Source organism: Ascaphus truei, chromosome 18 (assembly GCF_040206685.1).
Source record: "Ascaphus truei isolate aAscTru1 chromosome 18, aAscTru1.hap1, whole genome shotgun sequence".
NCBI classification, from domain to species: Eukaryota; Metazoa; Chordata; class Amphibia; order Anura; family Ascaphidae; genus Ascaphus; species Ascaphus truei.
The window spans coordinates 41,451,747-41,465,818 of NC_134500.1; the positions used below are offsets into that span (position 1 = coordinate 41,451,747).

The 14,072-nt window shown below is 48.6% G+C and overlaps 1 protein-coding gene across 1 annotated transcript; it reads right to left on the reverse strand.

The window, feature by feature from the left end:
* Positions 1–3,880: 3,880 nt before the first annotated feature.
* Positions 3,881–4,348, reverse strand: LOC142469234 (histone H3-like). The gene has a single exon (XM_075576189.1). The coding sequence runs from the start codon at positions 4,346–4,348 to the stop codon at positions 3,938–3,940; it is 411 nt and encodes a 136-aa protein (XP_075432304.1). The 3' UTR covers positions 3,881–3,937.
* Between the last annotated feature and the right edge of the window lie 9,724 nt (positions 4,349–14,072).

Consider the following 14,072-nt stretch of genomic DNA (forward strand, 5'->3'; position numbering starts at 1 on the left):
TAGCCCGAAAAGTCCTGGAAAGTCCTGGAGCTCACATCGGCATGAGCCTCCAGCAGCTCCCACTCTTTCCACTCCAAATGGTGCTGAAAGTCTCACTTAGAAAATATCTGGTTCCAGACTTCAGACGCTGTCCGCTGGAAATGTTACTGAAAGTGGGACTTAGAAACGTTTCTGCTTAAAGTCCTGTAGCTGTTTCCGTGCTGTCTCCTTCGAAATATTCAAACTTTTGATGGAGAAGAGAAAGACCCCCACATAAGTGTCCCTACCACTTGCACTCAAAGTAACTATTTGGATATAAAGATCTCAAATGATCCTACAGATTCTAATATCCAGATTAAGAGAACAAAGTTATGATATAAATATCCTCTTATGTTTTACTAATAATTGGAAAAAAAATACAGTTTTATTAAACATTTGACGTCGACGATTCGTGATTTTATTTACAGTGCAGTAAAATTCAACAATGAGAGGCTGCATATATCAAGTAACATGTGTAGGTATCCAAATACCATGGATTAATTGTGTAGTTTCTGTCCACAATAATACACTAATAGGTGGAATATTTTTATTAGTAACAAATAGATATCCAAGTATAATCTAGACCTCTAATTTGATGTAGTATCTTCACATCATATAACTCCTCATAGATGTTTAATGTCCATAGAGGTCTAAGTCTTTAATCTTGTATTCCACTTATAGCTTATATAGAAAGGTGCAATAGCATAATAACCATATAAGGATGAAGTCAGACATCAGAACTAAAATATCCAGTTATAAATGAACAGATGGTGAATTAACCATCTACATTTGCATACATGCTTTAATATTTAGAGGTGTAATAGGTCACGATAATACAATAAACTGCAGCTGTATCTCTCTATGTATAAATGGCTAGCCCATAGTATATTATTGCAACCACCTGCTTATATATAGTGCCAGTAAGGACATAAATATGCTCTTCGTCACAATATTAATAAGTGTGGAGTGTAGAAAAACGACCACAAGACTAAATATAGTCTGCATAGCATAGATACAAAATAGCATCATGTGTCCTAAAGTCTAAATAACAAACTTCAATGATCAAAACGTTACATGGAGTAGCCCAAGCACACACAATTGAGTAACATTGTATTGAGCATGAAACGAAGCTTCTAATGCATGCTAATATCCAGCAAATGTTAACTAGCCTGACAACCTGACCAGCTGAGACGGCTGTATGTATCACCAGAGCAGAATAGTTTCTGCAATTAACTCCTTCTGTATAATATCACCAAGTGGTAATAGATCTGAATTGCACACTTCAGTATTCCAAGCAATATAGCACACAGATTCGTTACATAGCATTCAAAAATTCCCATGTCAATATTTATCACAGATTGAGTATCAATACTTAGCACATATAGGTAGATGTTGCAGCGTGACAATCTGGAACAGCTGTTAATCTAGCCTGAGCAGAGTGAATCCTACAAATGATCTCCTCATATTCACGCATAAAGGCAACATCGCGATCACTAGTGCTCAGTATTGGATGACGGCACAGCACAACTTAGCCAGGAGAATGAAGCTATACAACCTGATCTTGTCAGTGAGGGACAGAAAAACTACCGCAGCCTCTCATCATTGGCGCCACCGTCGTCAAACCGGAGAGGGAGAAAGTGCTACACAGGTTTTGTACAAAAAAACATACAATTATAACCAAAGAGAACAAACCAGAAAAATACAAAGGTTACTGTGATCCAGGCAGTGGCTTCCAGAGTGTTTACTAAAACAATTATTCATATGTATAATCTAACAAACATGGAAGGTGTATCAATTTATAAGTGTGTGAAAGGGTCTTGCACATCTTGAAGTAGGTAGCAGCACATTGCTATGCATATGAAGAGAAAGGTCTACACAACCTGCAGTAATGTGGCAGCAAATTGCTGGATGTGTTGTGCAGGAATTAAAAACATATCATGGGCAGGATAGCAATCTCCTGTTAAGAGGAAACTTCACTTCACACAATTTGGTTAACGATTATGGTCACAAAACATTGCAGTTCCTATAAAGAGTGCTAATAGGAACATTACAGTACATGGTTACATAACAACCCACAGGGTGACTAATGACCTATTCATCCATTAATATATACATATTATTTGATAACTGAAATACAACTTTATAACACATCACAATTCTGTTATAAAGCTTAAAAAACATAGTTGTTTTATTGTTACATTATTAAAATATGTACAGTAATTCATATGATGTGTATGTTACTATGATTTTTTTTCTTAGAAAACATGTTACATACATAGAATTCTAAACTAATCATTTGCAGAACAGGTGTAATACAGGGTTTTTGAATCTCCCATTCAATAACAAATATTCATATCTGACAATTAAATAATACAGAGCTCAGTACGGGGGTAATGGAACAACATGACAGCAATGCAGACTTTTGTGCTACTTATACATATATAGTGAATCCCCAGACCATCTTTATATATTGGTATGCACTTTATTTGAAACTGATACTGTACAATAATATGTTCTTTGTGTCACTGTATGAGGATGGAGGTGGCACATGTAGTCTGAGCAAAGTAAAAGTGACAGAAATAGACAGATATGAAGACAATCTGGCAAATCCCAAGAAGTCTAAAGTTGCCAAGCCCAATAAGGCTGTGAAGAGCCCGGCGACTAAAAAGGTTGCAAAGCCCAAAGCTGCTAAGAGTCCAGCTAAGGCCAAGGCAGCAAAGCCCAAGAGGGCAGCAGCTTCTAAGAAGTGAGACCGAGAACTTCAGCCTCTTACAAACACAAAGGCTCTTTTAAGAGCCACCACAACCCCACAAAGAGAGCTCTGCACATAATGTGTAACTTAGAATGTGTCTCCATCTTATCACATGCAATGGTTTGTTTTACACCGGAGAACAGGCAAAGAAAATAAACCTAGTATGGGCTCTGACACCAACTGGATGTGAAATTAAATAGATACAAAACCAACTCTTTAATAACCAAAATTAAAATGATGGGTTTTAATACGAGTATTAAACGCTAGGATCCTAAGGTCTGAACACTGTTCAGTGTTCTGGATCAGTAAATATGACAGCGAGGAAACCTCAGTGTGTAACAAGCAGTGGTGGACTAGTGGATAAATCAACTACTGTCCCCAAGGAATCAGTCATGTGGTCACTGTAACGGACTACCGTAGAGCTACAATCAGTGTAGTTGCTGTATCAACCCAGATCCTAGCCTGGTCTGCCTCGTTGGCACAGCGCACTATATAGATAGATATCCAAATCAGCAAGTGAGGATACTACTATAATGTGGTGAAAAGAGACCTCGCCTCATTAGTGTAAACAGGTATTCACACTAGGCCAGTGTTTGCCATTAGTGATTTGCAGCTATCAGTACTTACCTAAGCGCACACCCTGTAAGATTTGTTCCTTACCTCAGATCCTTATAAGGACTGTTGTTTAGTATGTTACTTGAATCTCATAGAACACACTACTACTTTAGACCCGGAACCTATACAGTTCCAGTATTGAAGGTCAGAACACCTTCAGGTCGTTGTTTTTAATACCCAATATTTTACATACTTGTTACAGTTAATAAAGTTATGTTTTAAACCATTCATTCATCACCAGAGTGTGAAATTGAGTGCTATATTTGGGTTCTCTACCCCACCTTCTTCTGTGCATATACCCAAAGCACCGTTCACCATTTACTTGTCAGTGGCAGAAGCAGGGGCTCCCCTATTGCTTTACATTAAAAGATCAGTACATTGTGGAGGTCACAATAATAGATAATTATGTAGTTAGGGTACAGTGGGTGCTAAACAATGAGCAAACAGACAGGAACCTGTTAATATTGATCTACTAGCCAATTTGATTGATAATTTGGTGGCTCTGAAAAGAGCCTTTGTGTTCTGGGTGTAAATGAAGTGGGTGCAGTTAGCCTAAGCTCTCTCCCCTCTGATCCTGCGGGCCAGCTGGATGTCCTTGGGCATGATGGTGACTCTCTTGGCGTGGATAGCGCATAGGTTGGTGTCCTCGAAGAGCCCCACCAGATAAGCCTCGCTGGCCTCCTGCAGAGCCATGACGGCCGAGCTCTGAAAGCGTAGATCAGTCTTGAAGTCCTGGGCGATCTCCCGGACCAGGCGCTGGAAGGGCAGCTTGCGGATAAGCAGCTCGGTGGACTTCTGGTAGCGGCGGATCTCCCGGAGAGCCACAGTACCGGGCCGGTAGCGGTGAGGCTTCTTCACTCCGCCGGTGGCCGGAGCGCTCTTTCTGGCAGCCTTGGTCGCTAGCTGCTTACGGGGAGCCTTTCCTCCGGTGGATTTCCGGACGGTTTGCTTGGTCCGGGCCATCCTTTGCTGTGACAGTGATCCTCTCCGATCCTAACCTAACTCTGACTAAAAATCACTGACCGTTCTGTTCTGACTGACAGATTAAATCTGTCAGTGGTGATATTGGATACCGAGGCTTGAGCCTCATTACTCCAAGTTCTCTTGTTGAGTGTATTGTCGCACTCTTTAGGAAGCTTCTTGATCTGTGTTACTTGCCACAGTTGAGTTGGTTTCACAGGTTCAGCGCTGTGATGGGTCGTGGGTAGCGGTCAAATGGGTTTGCAGAGATCGCAGCAAGCTTCTTGATCAGCGGGTTTGAGTTCTGGTCCAGTTCCTTGTAGAATTTCTTGTTGAGCTTCTTTAGATGTTCATCTAACATCTCGATACCCAGTTCCCTATGAAGGTCTGCTATTCTTGTAGGAAGTGGAGCGTTGGACGCAATCCGCAGCGCCTTGTTCTGTAATTTTTGGAGAGATGATCTTTGATGTTGGTGGCAACCACTCCACACCGGGGAGGCGTATGTCATTGTGGGTCTAATGATCGCCTTGATCACATTGACTTTGCTCTTGATGGGCATGGTCCTTGTCTTCAGCAGAGGGTACAGTGCTGCCAGCTTGGTTGTTGCCTTCTGTTGAATCTTCTCAATGTGGTTTCTCCAGCTTAGTTTGCTATCTAGGATTACACCTAGGTAAGAGCTGTTTGGCTCCCATTTGACAGCCTCTCCGTTGAGGGTGATTGGCGGGTGTGCCTTGATCCTCTTTTTGGTAAACAGTGTAGCTGTAGTCTTGCTGGAGTTCAGTCCTACTTGCCAGTCGCTGTACCATGTTGATAGCATGTCTAGTGCTTTCTGGATGTTCTTAGCTACTTCTTTCTCTCTGAAGGACTGGGAGATGACTGCCACATCGTCTGCGTAGAGTGCCAGTTGAGTCTTGTGGAGGTCTGTGGGGATGTCATTCATGAAGAGGTTGAAAAGGAAAGGTCCCAGGACTGATCCCTGTGGCACGCCAGCGCGGATGGGGCGTGTTGTTGAGAGCTCTTCCCGCACAGCCACGTGGAATGTGCGCTCCCGCAAGTAGCTTGCAGTCAGCTTAATCAGGTAGTTTGGGAATTTCAGGTTGATCATTTTGTGCAGTAGTCCTTCATGCCAACCTCTGTCAAACGCTTTGGCCACGTCCAAGAAGACAACTCCAGTTGATTTGTGGATGTTGAATCCATGGCTTATTATGTCAACGACTCGCAGCAGCTGATGGTTGGTTGAGTGGTCCTTCCGGAATCCAAATTGCTCCTTTAGTAGAATGTTTTTACCAGAGGCAAAGTGGCGGAGGCGCGTAAGAATAACTTTCTCCAGGAGTTTCGACAGTCCAGAGAGCAGGCTTATCGGACGGTAGTTTGCAGGATCCCTCCGTGGTTTTCCAGGCTTTGGAAATACAATGACCTTGGCTTCCTTCCAGGATTGAGGAAAGTGCTGGAGCCGCATGCATGCATTGAAGATTTCTGTGAGGCATTCCATGGCTGCCGGCGGAAGCTTCTTGATGGCCAGGTTGGTAATTCCGTCACTTCCTGGTGCTTTGCCATTTGCCAGCTTTTCTGCAAGTTGCATTATCTCAGTCCTGGTGCATCCTTCAAGGGTTTCCGCTTCGGTCTCTGGTAGGTGCTCGGTAAGATGCCTGTTAACTCCTTGCTCAACTTCCCGTGCTATTTTGCTGGCTTGGTTAGGCCTAAAAGTTGTCTCCAGTGTGTCAGCGAGAACCTCTGCCTTGTCCTTGTTGCTACATGCCAGGTGGGTCTGGCCCTGGATCGGTGGATTAGGCTCCTTCTTCCCGGTCAGGCGTCAGGTCATTCTCCAAACAGAGTTGTCGGATTCCTTCAGCTTGGCTGCTGCGGCCTCCCACCTCTCCCCCCGGTGTTGGCTGATTTGCTGTCGCAGTAGTCTGGCAAGTGAGTTGTACTTTACCAGAAGGTCAGGTGTGCGGAACTTCTGCCACTGGCGTCGGGCCCTGTTTTTCTCAGCAATCGCTTGCTTGATCCCGCTCGGTAGGTCGTAGATGGAGCAGCGTTTGGGCATCTGTTTCGGGACGCTGTGCTCTATTGCATGTTGGACTGCGGTAGTAAAGGTGTTAACAGCATCATCAATGTCTCCGTTGGTGTCCAAGGGGCGGGGGTTTGTGATGTTGCTCAACTCTTCTTTGTACAGGCTCCAGTTCGCCCTGGTGAAGTTGTACCTGGGTGTTTGCTGGTGGGTTTCCATCTCGTCGCCAACAGTAATGGTAACTGGGTTGTGGTCTGAGGTCAGTTCCGCCAGGGTTTCCAACTGGACAGAATGTTTCACGTTCTTCAGTAAGACAATGTCCAGGACATCCGGTGTGTGGCTTGCAGTGCCTGGGTAGTGGGTGGGTTCTGTAGGGCCAGCCACTACAAAGTCACTCTCCTTTGAGTAAGCAAGAAGAGCTTGTCCTCTGGAGTTTGCTGTCCTTGAGTTCCAGCACCGGTGTTTGGCATTTAGGTCTCCCCCGATGATGGTTGGGACAGTGGAGTCCAGCAGAGCTTCCAAGTCTCCCAAATGTAGCTTCACCTTAGGGGGGCAGTAGGTGGCAATTAGTCGCAGTGGTCCTGTTGCAGTCTTTACCTGTACTCCAGTGGCTTCAATACTCCGGAGGGGTGGTAGTGCAATCTCATTATGGCTGACCCGTGTGTTAACAATCACAGCCGTCCCACCACCTCTGGCTCCTGTTGCCCGGTCGGTACGGTATACCCTGTGGTTCGCCAGGCTTAGTTTTTGGTTTCCTTGAAGGTGGGTCTCCGAGAGCAGAGCTGCGCATACATTCCTCGATTCCATCAGGTGAAGGAGTTCATCTGTCTTCTTGCTGATACCATTTGCATTCCACATCACGATGACAGAACTGCGTTTAGATGTTGCTGCCATGGTGGTTAGTTTCTGTGCTCCTGAGAAGGGCCGGGAGAAGATTCGCTATCATTGTCACAATGGGGTGAATATCCATTATCGCAATAGCGCTCTCTATTTTAAGGATGATCTCTAGCCAGTTTGTTGGGCTTGCGGTTCCGCCTGCGGGGTCCGGGTTGGCCGCCTCAACGGGGTTGGTGGATGGTGTCCTGAGAGTTTCCGCGTAGGTCTGTCCGTCTGGGTTTTGCATCCTCTGGGTGGATGCCGTGCCTAGGTCTGGGATCAGGTGTTCTGTGGTCCTCTGTCTCTCCGGCGCCAGGCGGGGAAGCTGGTATTGAGTAGTGGGTGTCTTCCTTGGTGCCTGCTCCATCAGGTGGGGTGTCCGCTTTTCCCGTTCCTCTTGCTTTGCTTTTGTGAGGTACGGGCAACCACGGTAGCTTGCCGGGTGTGGGCCTTTGCAGTTTGCACATGTCGCCGGCTCCTTCTTCCTATCTCGTGGGCATTCCTTGGAGTTGTGGTTCTCTCCACAACACACACAGCGTGGCTTCTGGTGGCAGAATGCCGAGGTATGCCCGAGCCGTTGGCAGTTGAAACACATGGTTGGGCCTTTTCTGCCCTTTGGCGCTTCTGTGGTTACCACACAGCTACAGAGCTTGGTAATCTTGGTAAGATCTGCAGGCTGGCTCTCCGGGGTTTCTGGCAGTGTGACAATAAACAAAGGGAACTTCTTGGTCTTGTCCACCGGGGATGTCAATTGGGCTACGCTCTTGACTGGAAGTCCATGTTCCGCGAGGTCGTGGGAAATCTCCCCCACGGAGGCGTTTGCTGGTAAGCCGCGAATTACAAATTTCTGGGGCTTTAGGCGCGTCAGTGGGAAGGTGTAGTATTCTATGCCCTGCTTTGCAAAGCAGTCCGTTAAGCTCCGGTAGTCGTCCACAGTTGTGGTAGTGATCTTTGCGTGGTTCGCCCGTGGTTTAACTACAAACGGGGAAGTGCAGTGCTCGGTGAGGATGTCGACAAGGTCCTTGTGGGTCTTCATATTCCTAACCATTACCGGTGGTATGCGAATCTTTTTGGGTGGGAGTGCAGTCTCTTCATCGTTGCACCTGGGCCCTGAGCAGTCATCGGCATTAGCAAGTGGCTCGAAGCGGTTTGATGTTTTGATGCCTTGGTCTTCCTTGTGCTTCTGCATCTTTGTCTTTGCTACCGATGGAGGGGAAGAACCATTGGAGCTATCAGAGTTTGCTCGCCCTCTCTTCTTCACTAAAGTGTAGTCCATGTCTTCTGCAGCATCATGTATTGCAGTCTCCATAGGTGGCACATTTGCCTCTGCCATAATAAGGCGCAGACCAGAGCCACGCACCCGCACGGCGGCGGGCACACGGCACAAATCAGAGCCACACGCACGGCGGCAAGCACACTGCACAAATCAGAGCCACGCACACGGCGGCGAGCACACGGCACAAGTCAGAGCCACACACCCGCACGGCGGCGAGCACACTGCACAAATCAGAGCCACGCACACGGCGGCGAGCACACGGCACAAGTCAGAGCCACGCACCCGCACGGCGGCGAGCACACGGCACAAATCAGAGCCACGCACACGGCGGCGAGCACACGGCACAAGTCAGAGCCACGCACCCGCACGGCGGCGAGCACACGGCCCAAATCAGAGCCACGCACCCGCACGGCGGCGGGCACACGGCCCAAATCAGAGCCCCACACACGCACGGCGGTGAGCACACGGCCCAAAGCACGCAACGCAGGGAGCAAAAGCACACGGCGCAGGGGGGGGCACGGCACCAAGTTCAGGGGGGGCACAGCACAGAGCGCAGGGGGGGCACAGCACAGAGCGCAGGGGGGGCACAGCACAGAGCGCAGGGGGGGCACAGCACAGAGCGCAGGGGGGGCACAGCACAGAGCGTAGGGGGGAGCAGAGAGCACAGGGGGGAGCACAGAGCACAGGGGGGAGCAGCACAGAGCACAGGGGGGCACAGCACAGAGCGCAGTTCAAAAGACTCAATCAGACTCCTATCTCCAATGACTACTGGACTCCAAGAAAACTTGGACTGAAGTCTGGACTGACTACCGACTCCAATGACTAGTAATAAAGAAAAAAAAAAAAAAAAAAAAACTAAAAAATCAGGAAAAGTGCTAGGTATTTATAGAAGATGGATCGCTGCGATTGGCTGCTTTGTGACCCGCACCTCGCTCTGATTGGTTCTAGGAAAACCGTTGGGATTTTCAAACATCCCGCCTAATCTAAGTCCGAGATCGTCCTAATTAAGTTAGGATATATTTAGCGCCTGAAAGCAGGACAATGAAAAAGATGTATTGTAATAACATTAGTGTTTGCACAGATCCAGCACAAAGCTCTCTGACACGGAACATGTATTTATACCAAACATACAAATGATCTTTAATCGGTAAAATGAGGGTTTTTCTTTCCCGGTTCTTTATTGGTTCATCTTCTTATAAAGTTTACATTGTGTTATTATAAACCCGAACACAAAGACACAAAGACAGCGGAGCAGCGCGGCTCTTTATCTTTATTTAAATTCGCGCAGTTCATAAATCACCACACGGTGGCAGTGCTGCGCTATAAATGAGGCTTCAATAAATGTATACTCGCTGTCACTGCTGTGTGTTATCTGGTCAGTTCCTAACGTGGATCTTTGGGTTCCCTCTAATGCTCCAGTTACATTACTTTCCTCTCAATCATAATACCAAGACTATATATTTATATACACAATCTGTTATAATTTTTTCCTATTTATTTAATTACCTCACTGCTTATGAAATATTAAATAACAATGTAAATCACACTTACAAAAGCTGATACATTTAAACATAATCGGAACTGTATATTCATATCTCCATTTTTTCTTTGTTCTCAGAAAAATATTAGCCTTTAAGCAGACTATTTAATTATGTGTTACATGTTGCTATGTTTTTACATCAATTTCCAATGTTTATCTATGTCACAATTTAGGCAGACCTGGATAGGGTATATTTCCATTGATTCAACGTGTGCGTATAATCAACACTGGCCACAGGTGACTTGTTAATAAGAAATGAGCATGCTGCTATTGCTAAACCCTGCAACACTCATTAACTAATAACAGATGCAATATCTGTGCAATATATATTAGCAGTGGTTGACAAATCACCAAAAAATCTACTCGCCACACAAAAAAATCTACTCGCCACCTAGTACCAAATGTGTGCTGCTTGGGCCAATATTTACTCGCCCGGGGGTTAAATCCACTCGCCCGGGGCGAGCAAATGAATAGGTTTGTCGAACACTGTATATTAGCATACATAGGATTATATAGATTCTCATTATACCTAGACATATATTTTTATGAACTTCATTCATGCTCATTTCTTATTAAAAAGAGACCAGTGTTGATTAATGCTGGATTAATTGCTATATATTGCAAACTAGTGCATCACTCATCATTAGCCTTTGAAAAAGTCTTACGCAGAGACGAAACGCGTTAGGACGACACAGCGACACTACGTCATCACTGGTGGACCGGAAGCTGGCCGGTCCGGACCCCCGCTGTCTCTGGCTGTCGGTGCGGGGAGCACTTGGTTTCCTGCCTGTCTCTGGGACAATCACCTAACAGGGAGGCTCTCCATCGATGCAGCCCAAGAAAGAGTGAGGCAGATATGGTATCTATACCGCTGACTACCCGGATGATCTACTTGGACCTCTGCCAGTGACGGGGTGATATATATCACTATCATGCATGGCCCATAGCGGGATATTGTTTCACATTTAATATTTAAAATAATGGGGAATAGGCTCACTCACAAAGGTCATAGAATTAAGAGCATGTAGTGATATATATCACACCGTCACTGGCAGAGGTCCAAGTAGATCATCCGGGTAGTATATATACACACTAGCTGATATACCCGGCGTTGCCCGGGATTGAATTTTCCCGCTCCCCCTCTCTCTCCGCTCACCCCTATCTCCGCTCCAGCACCCACCCCATTGACACCTCCTTCCGTCCCCCGTTCACACCTCCGTCCCCCCCCCTTCACATCAGTGATGTGACTGACTGGGCGGGTGACTGAATGACTGACTGGGTTGGTGCGGGTGACGGAATGACTGACTGGGTGGAGGTGGGTGTGGGTGACTGAGTGAGTGACTGGGTGGGTGAATGAGTGAGTTACTGGGTGGGTGGGTGACTGAATGACTAGGTGGGTGTTGGTGACTGAATGAATGACTGGGTGGGTGGGTGGGTGACTGAGTGGTTTGGTGAGTGGGTGACTGGGTGGGTGGGTGAGTGACTGTGTGGCTTGGTGAGTGACTGAGTTGGTTAGTGACTGGGTGGGTGGGTGAGTAACTGACTGACTGACTCGGTGAGTGGGTGGGTGATTGACTGGGTAAGTGACTTTTAGTTAGTGGCATCTCATATCTCTCCCCCCCTGCATGTCTCCCCCCTGCATGTCTCCCCCCGCATGTTTTCCTCCCCCCTGCATGTCTCCCCCCGCATGACCCCCTCCCACCCGCATACCTCAGGCGGCAACGGAGCCATGCAGGTAGCGGAACCTTTCAGGAGGCTGTGGAGGAAGGTTCAGAAGATGGCAGGGTGGGTGGGAGGGACGGGGGGAGGGCGAGACACATCGCGGAATGGGAGGTGGCAGAGGAAGCTTTCGACAGTGTGGGTGGGAGTCACAGGTGGGTGGAGAGGCGGACTGGGAGGAGCCGGAGGAAGCTTTCGGCAGTGTGGTGGGGGGGGGGGGGGGCGAGACACACCGGCCAATGAGAGCCGTGGGAGGGCGGGACACACGGGGGGGGTGAGACACATAAGCCCGCCCGCCCGCCCCCACACCTCTCATTGGCCTGAGGCGGGGTGACGACACACACACACACACACACACACACACACACACACACACACACACACACACACACACACACACACAACACACACACACACACACACACACTCTGTTGCTTGGCCTCACTCTCCCCCGTCAGTTGGACCGCAGCTCACCTTCCACACCCCCCCACTCCTCTGCCGGTGCCCCTCCTCTCCCGGTGCCCCTCCTCTCCCGGTGCGCCTCTTCTCCCGGTGCCCCTCACTCTCTCCCCCCTCCCCACTTCACCCAAATCCCCACGCTCTGCAACATCCCCAGCCGCAACATCACCCTCACCTCCTGCACTCCCCCTCACGTGTGTCGGCTCCTGGAGAGGGGAAGCGCGGCCCTCCTGCTATGCAGCAAACTCCAGGCTCCTCCCCCCTCGCTCACAACGAGGAACGGAGGGGAAGTGCGGCGTGGCCCGGGCCTCCTGCACTCCCCCTCACGTGCGCCGGCTCTCGGACGGAGGGGAAGCGCGGCACGGGCCTCCTGCCACTCTTGCCCCCCCCGCCAGCTTCCCGAACTCACCTCTTGCCCCAGCCAGATGCCACGGGGTCAAGGTAAGACACCCACCGTCTCCCACCCACGCACTGTCACCCAGTCACCCACCCAGTCACCAACACACGCACCCAGTCACCCACCCAGTCACTTTCACCCAGTCACCCACTTTCACCCAGTCACCCACTCACCCACCCACTCAGTCACCCACCCACTCACCCACCCACTCACTCAGTCACCCACCCACTCACTCAGTCACCCAACCACCCACTCACTCAGTCACCCACCCACCCACTCACTTAGTCACCCACCCACTCACTTAGTCACCCACCCACTCAGTCACCCACCCACTCACTCAGTCACCCACACACCCACCCAGTCACCCACACACCCACCCACCCAGTCACCCACCCACCCACCCAGTCACCAAGTCACCCAGTCACTTTCACACAGTCACCCACTCACTCAGTCACCCACCCACTCACTCAGTCATCCACCCACTCACTCAGTCACCCACCCACTCACTCAGTCACCCACCCACTCACTCAGTCACCCACCCACTCACTCAGTCACCCACCCACTCACTCAGTCACCCACCCACTCAGTCACCCACCCACTCAGTCACCCACCCACTCAATCACCCACCCACTCAGTCACCCACCCATTCAGTCAGTCACCCAGTAACCCACCCATTCAGTCAGTCACCCAGTCACCCACCCATTCAGTCACCCACCCATTCAGTCAGTCACCCAATCACCCACCCATTCAGTCAGTCACCCAGTCACCCGCCCATTCAGTCACCCACCCATTCAGTCAGTCACCCAGTCACCCACCCATTCAGTCAGTCACCCAGTCACCCACCCATTCAGTCACCCAACCATTCAGTCACCCACCCATTCAGTCAGTCACCCAGTCACCCACCCATTCAGTCAGTCTCCCAGTCACCCACCCATTCAGTCACCCACCCATTCAGTCAGTCACCCAGTCACCCACCCATTCAGTCAGTCACCCAGTCACCCGGGGGAAGCCCAACCCTGTCGTCCGCCCCCGTAAAATTACATCCCGGGCAACGCCGGGTCTCTCAGCTAGTATATATATATATATACACATACATACATACATACATACATACATACATACATACATACATACATACGGGTTAGCTTGGGCACCTGTTTGGACATCGTTCCGATTGTAAAGAACACATTACATTTAATAAAGTATATTTCACTATACTTCTGAGTCTTTGGGTAGAGGGGACAGACAGGGAAATATGTTGTAGTTTTATTTATATCTGCCTTATTCCCCACACACTATCTTTTGGACTCAGTCTGGACTCTCAGAGTCCCCCCTCAACCTTATGTACAGTTAGGGTACCCACAACCCATTTACTGGTTGTGGGTCACCTGGGCACTAGCTGAGGTACCCCATTAACATAGGAATTCCCTCAGCTACAGGAATTTATGT

Bases quoted from the DNA above. Each gene is read 5' to 3' on its own strand.
- LOC142469234 (XM_075576189.1), bottom strand. From the start codon at position 4,348: ATGGCCCGGACCAAGCAAACCGTCCGGAAATCCACCGGAGGAAAGGCT.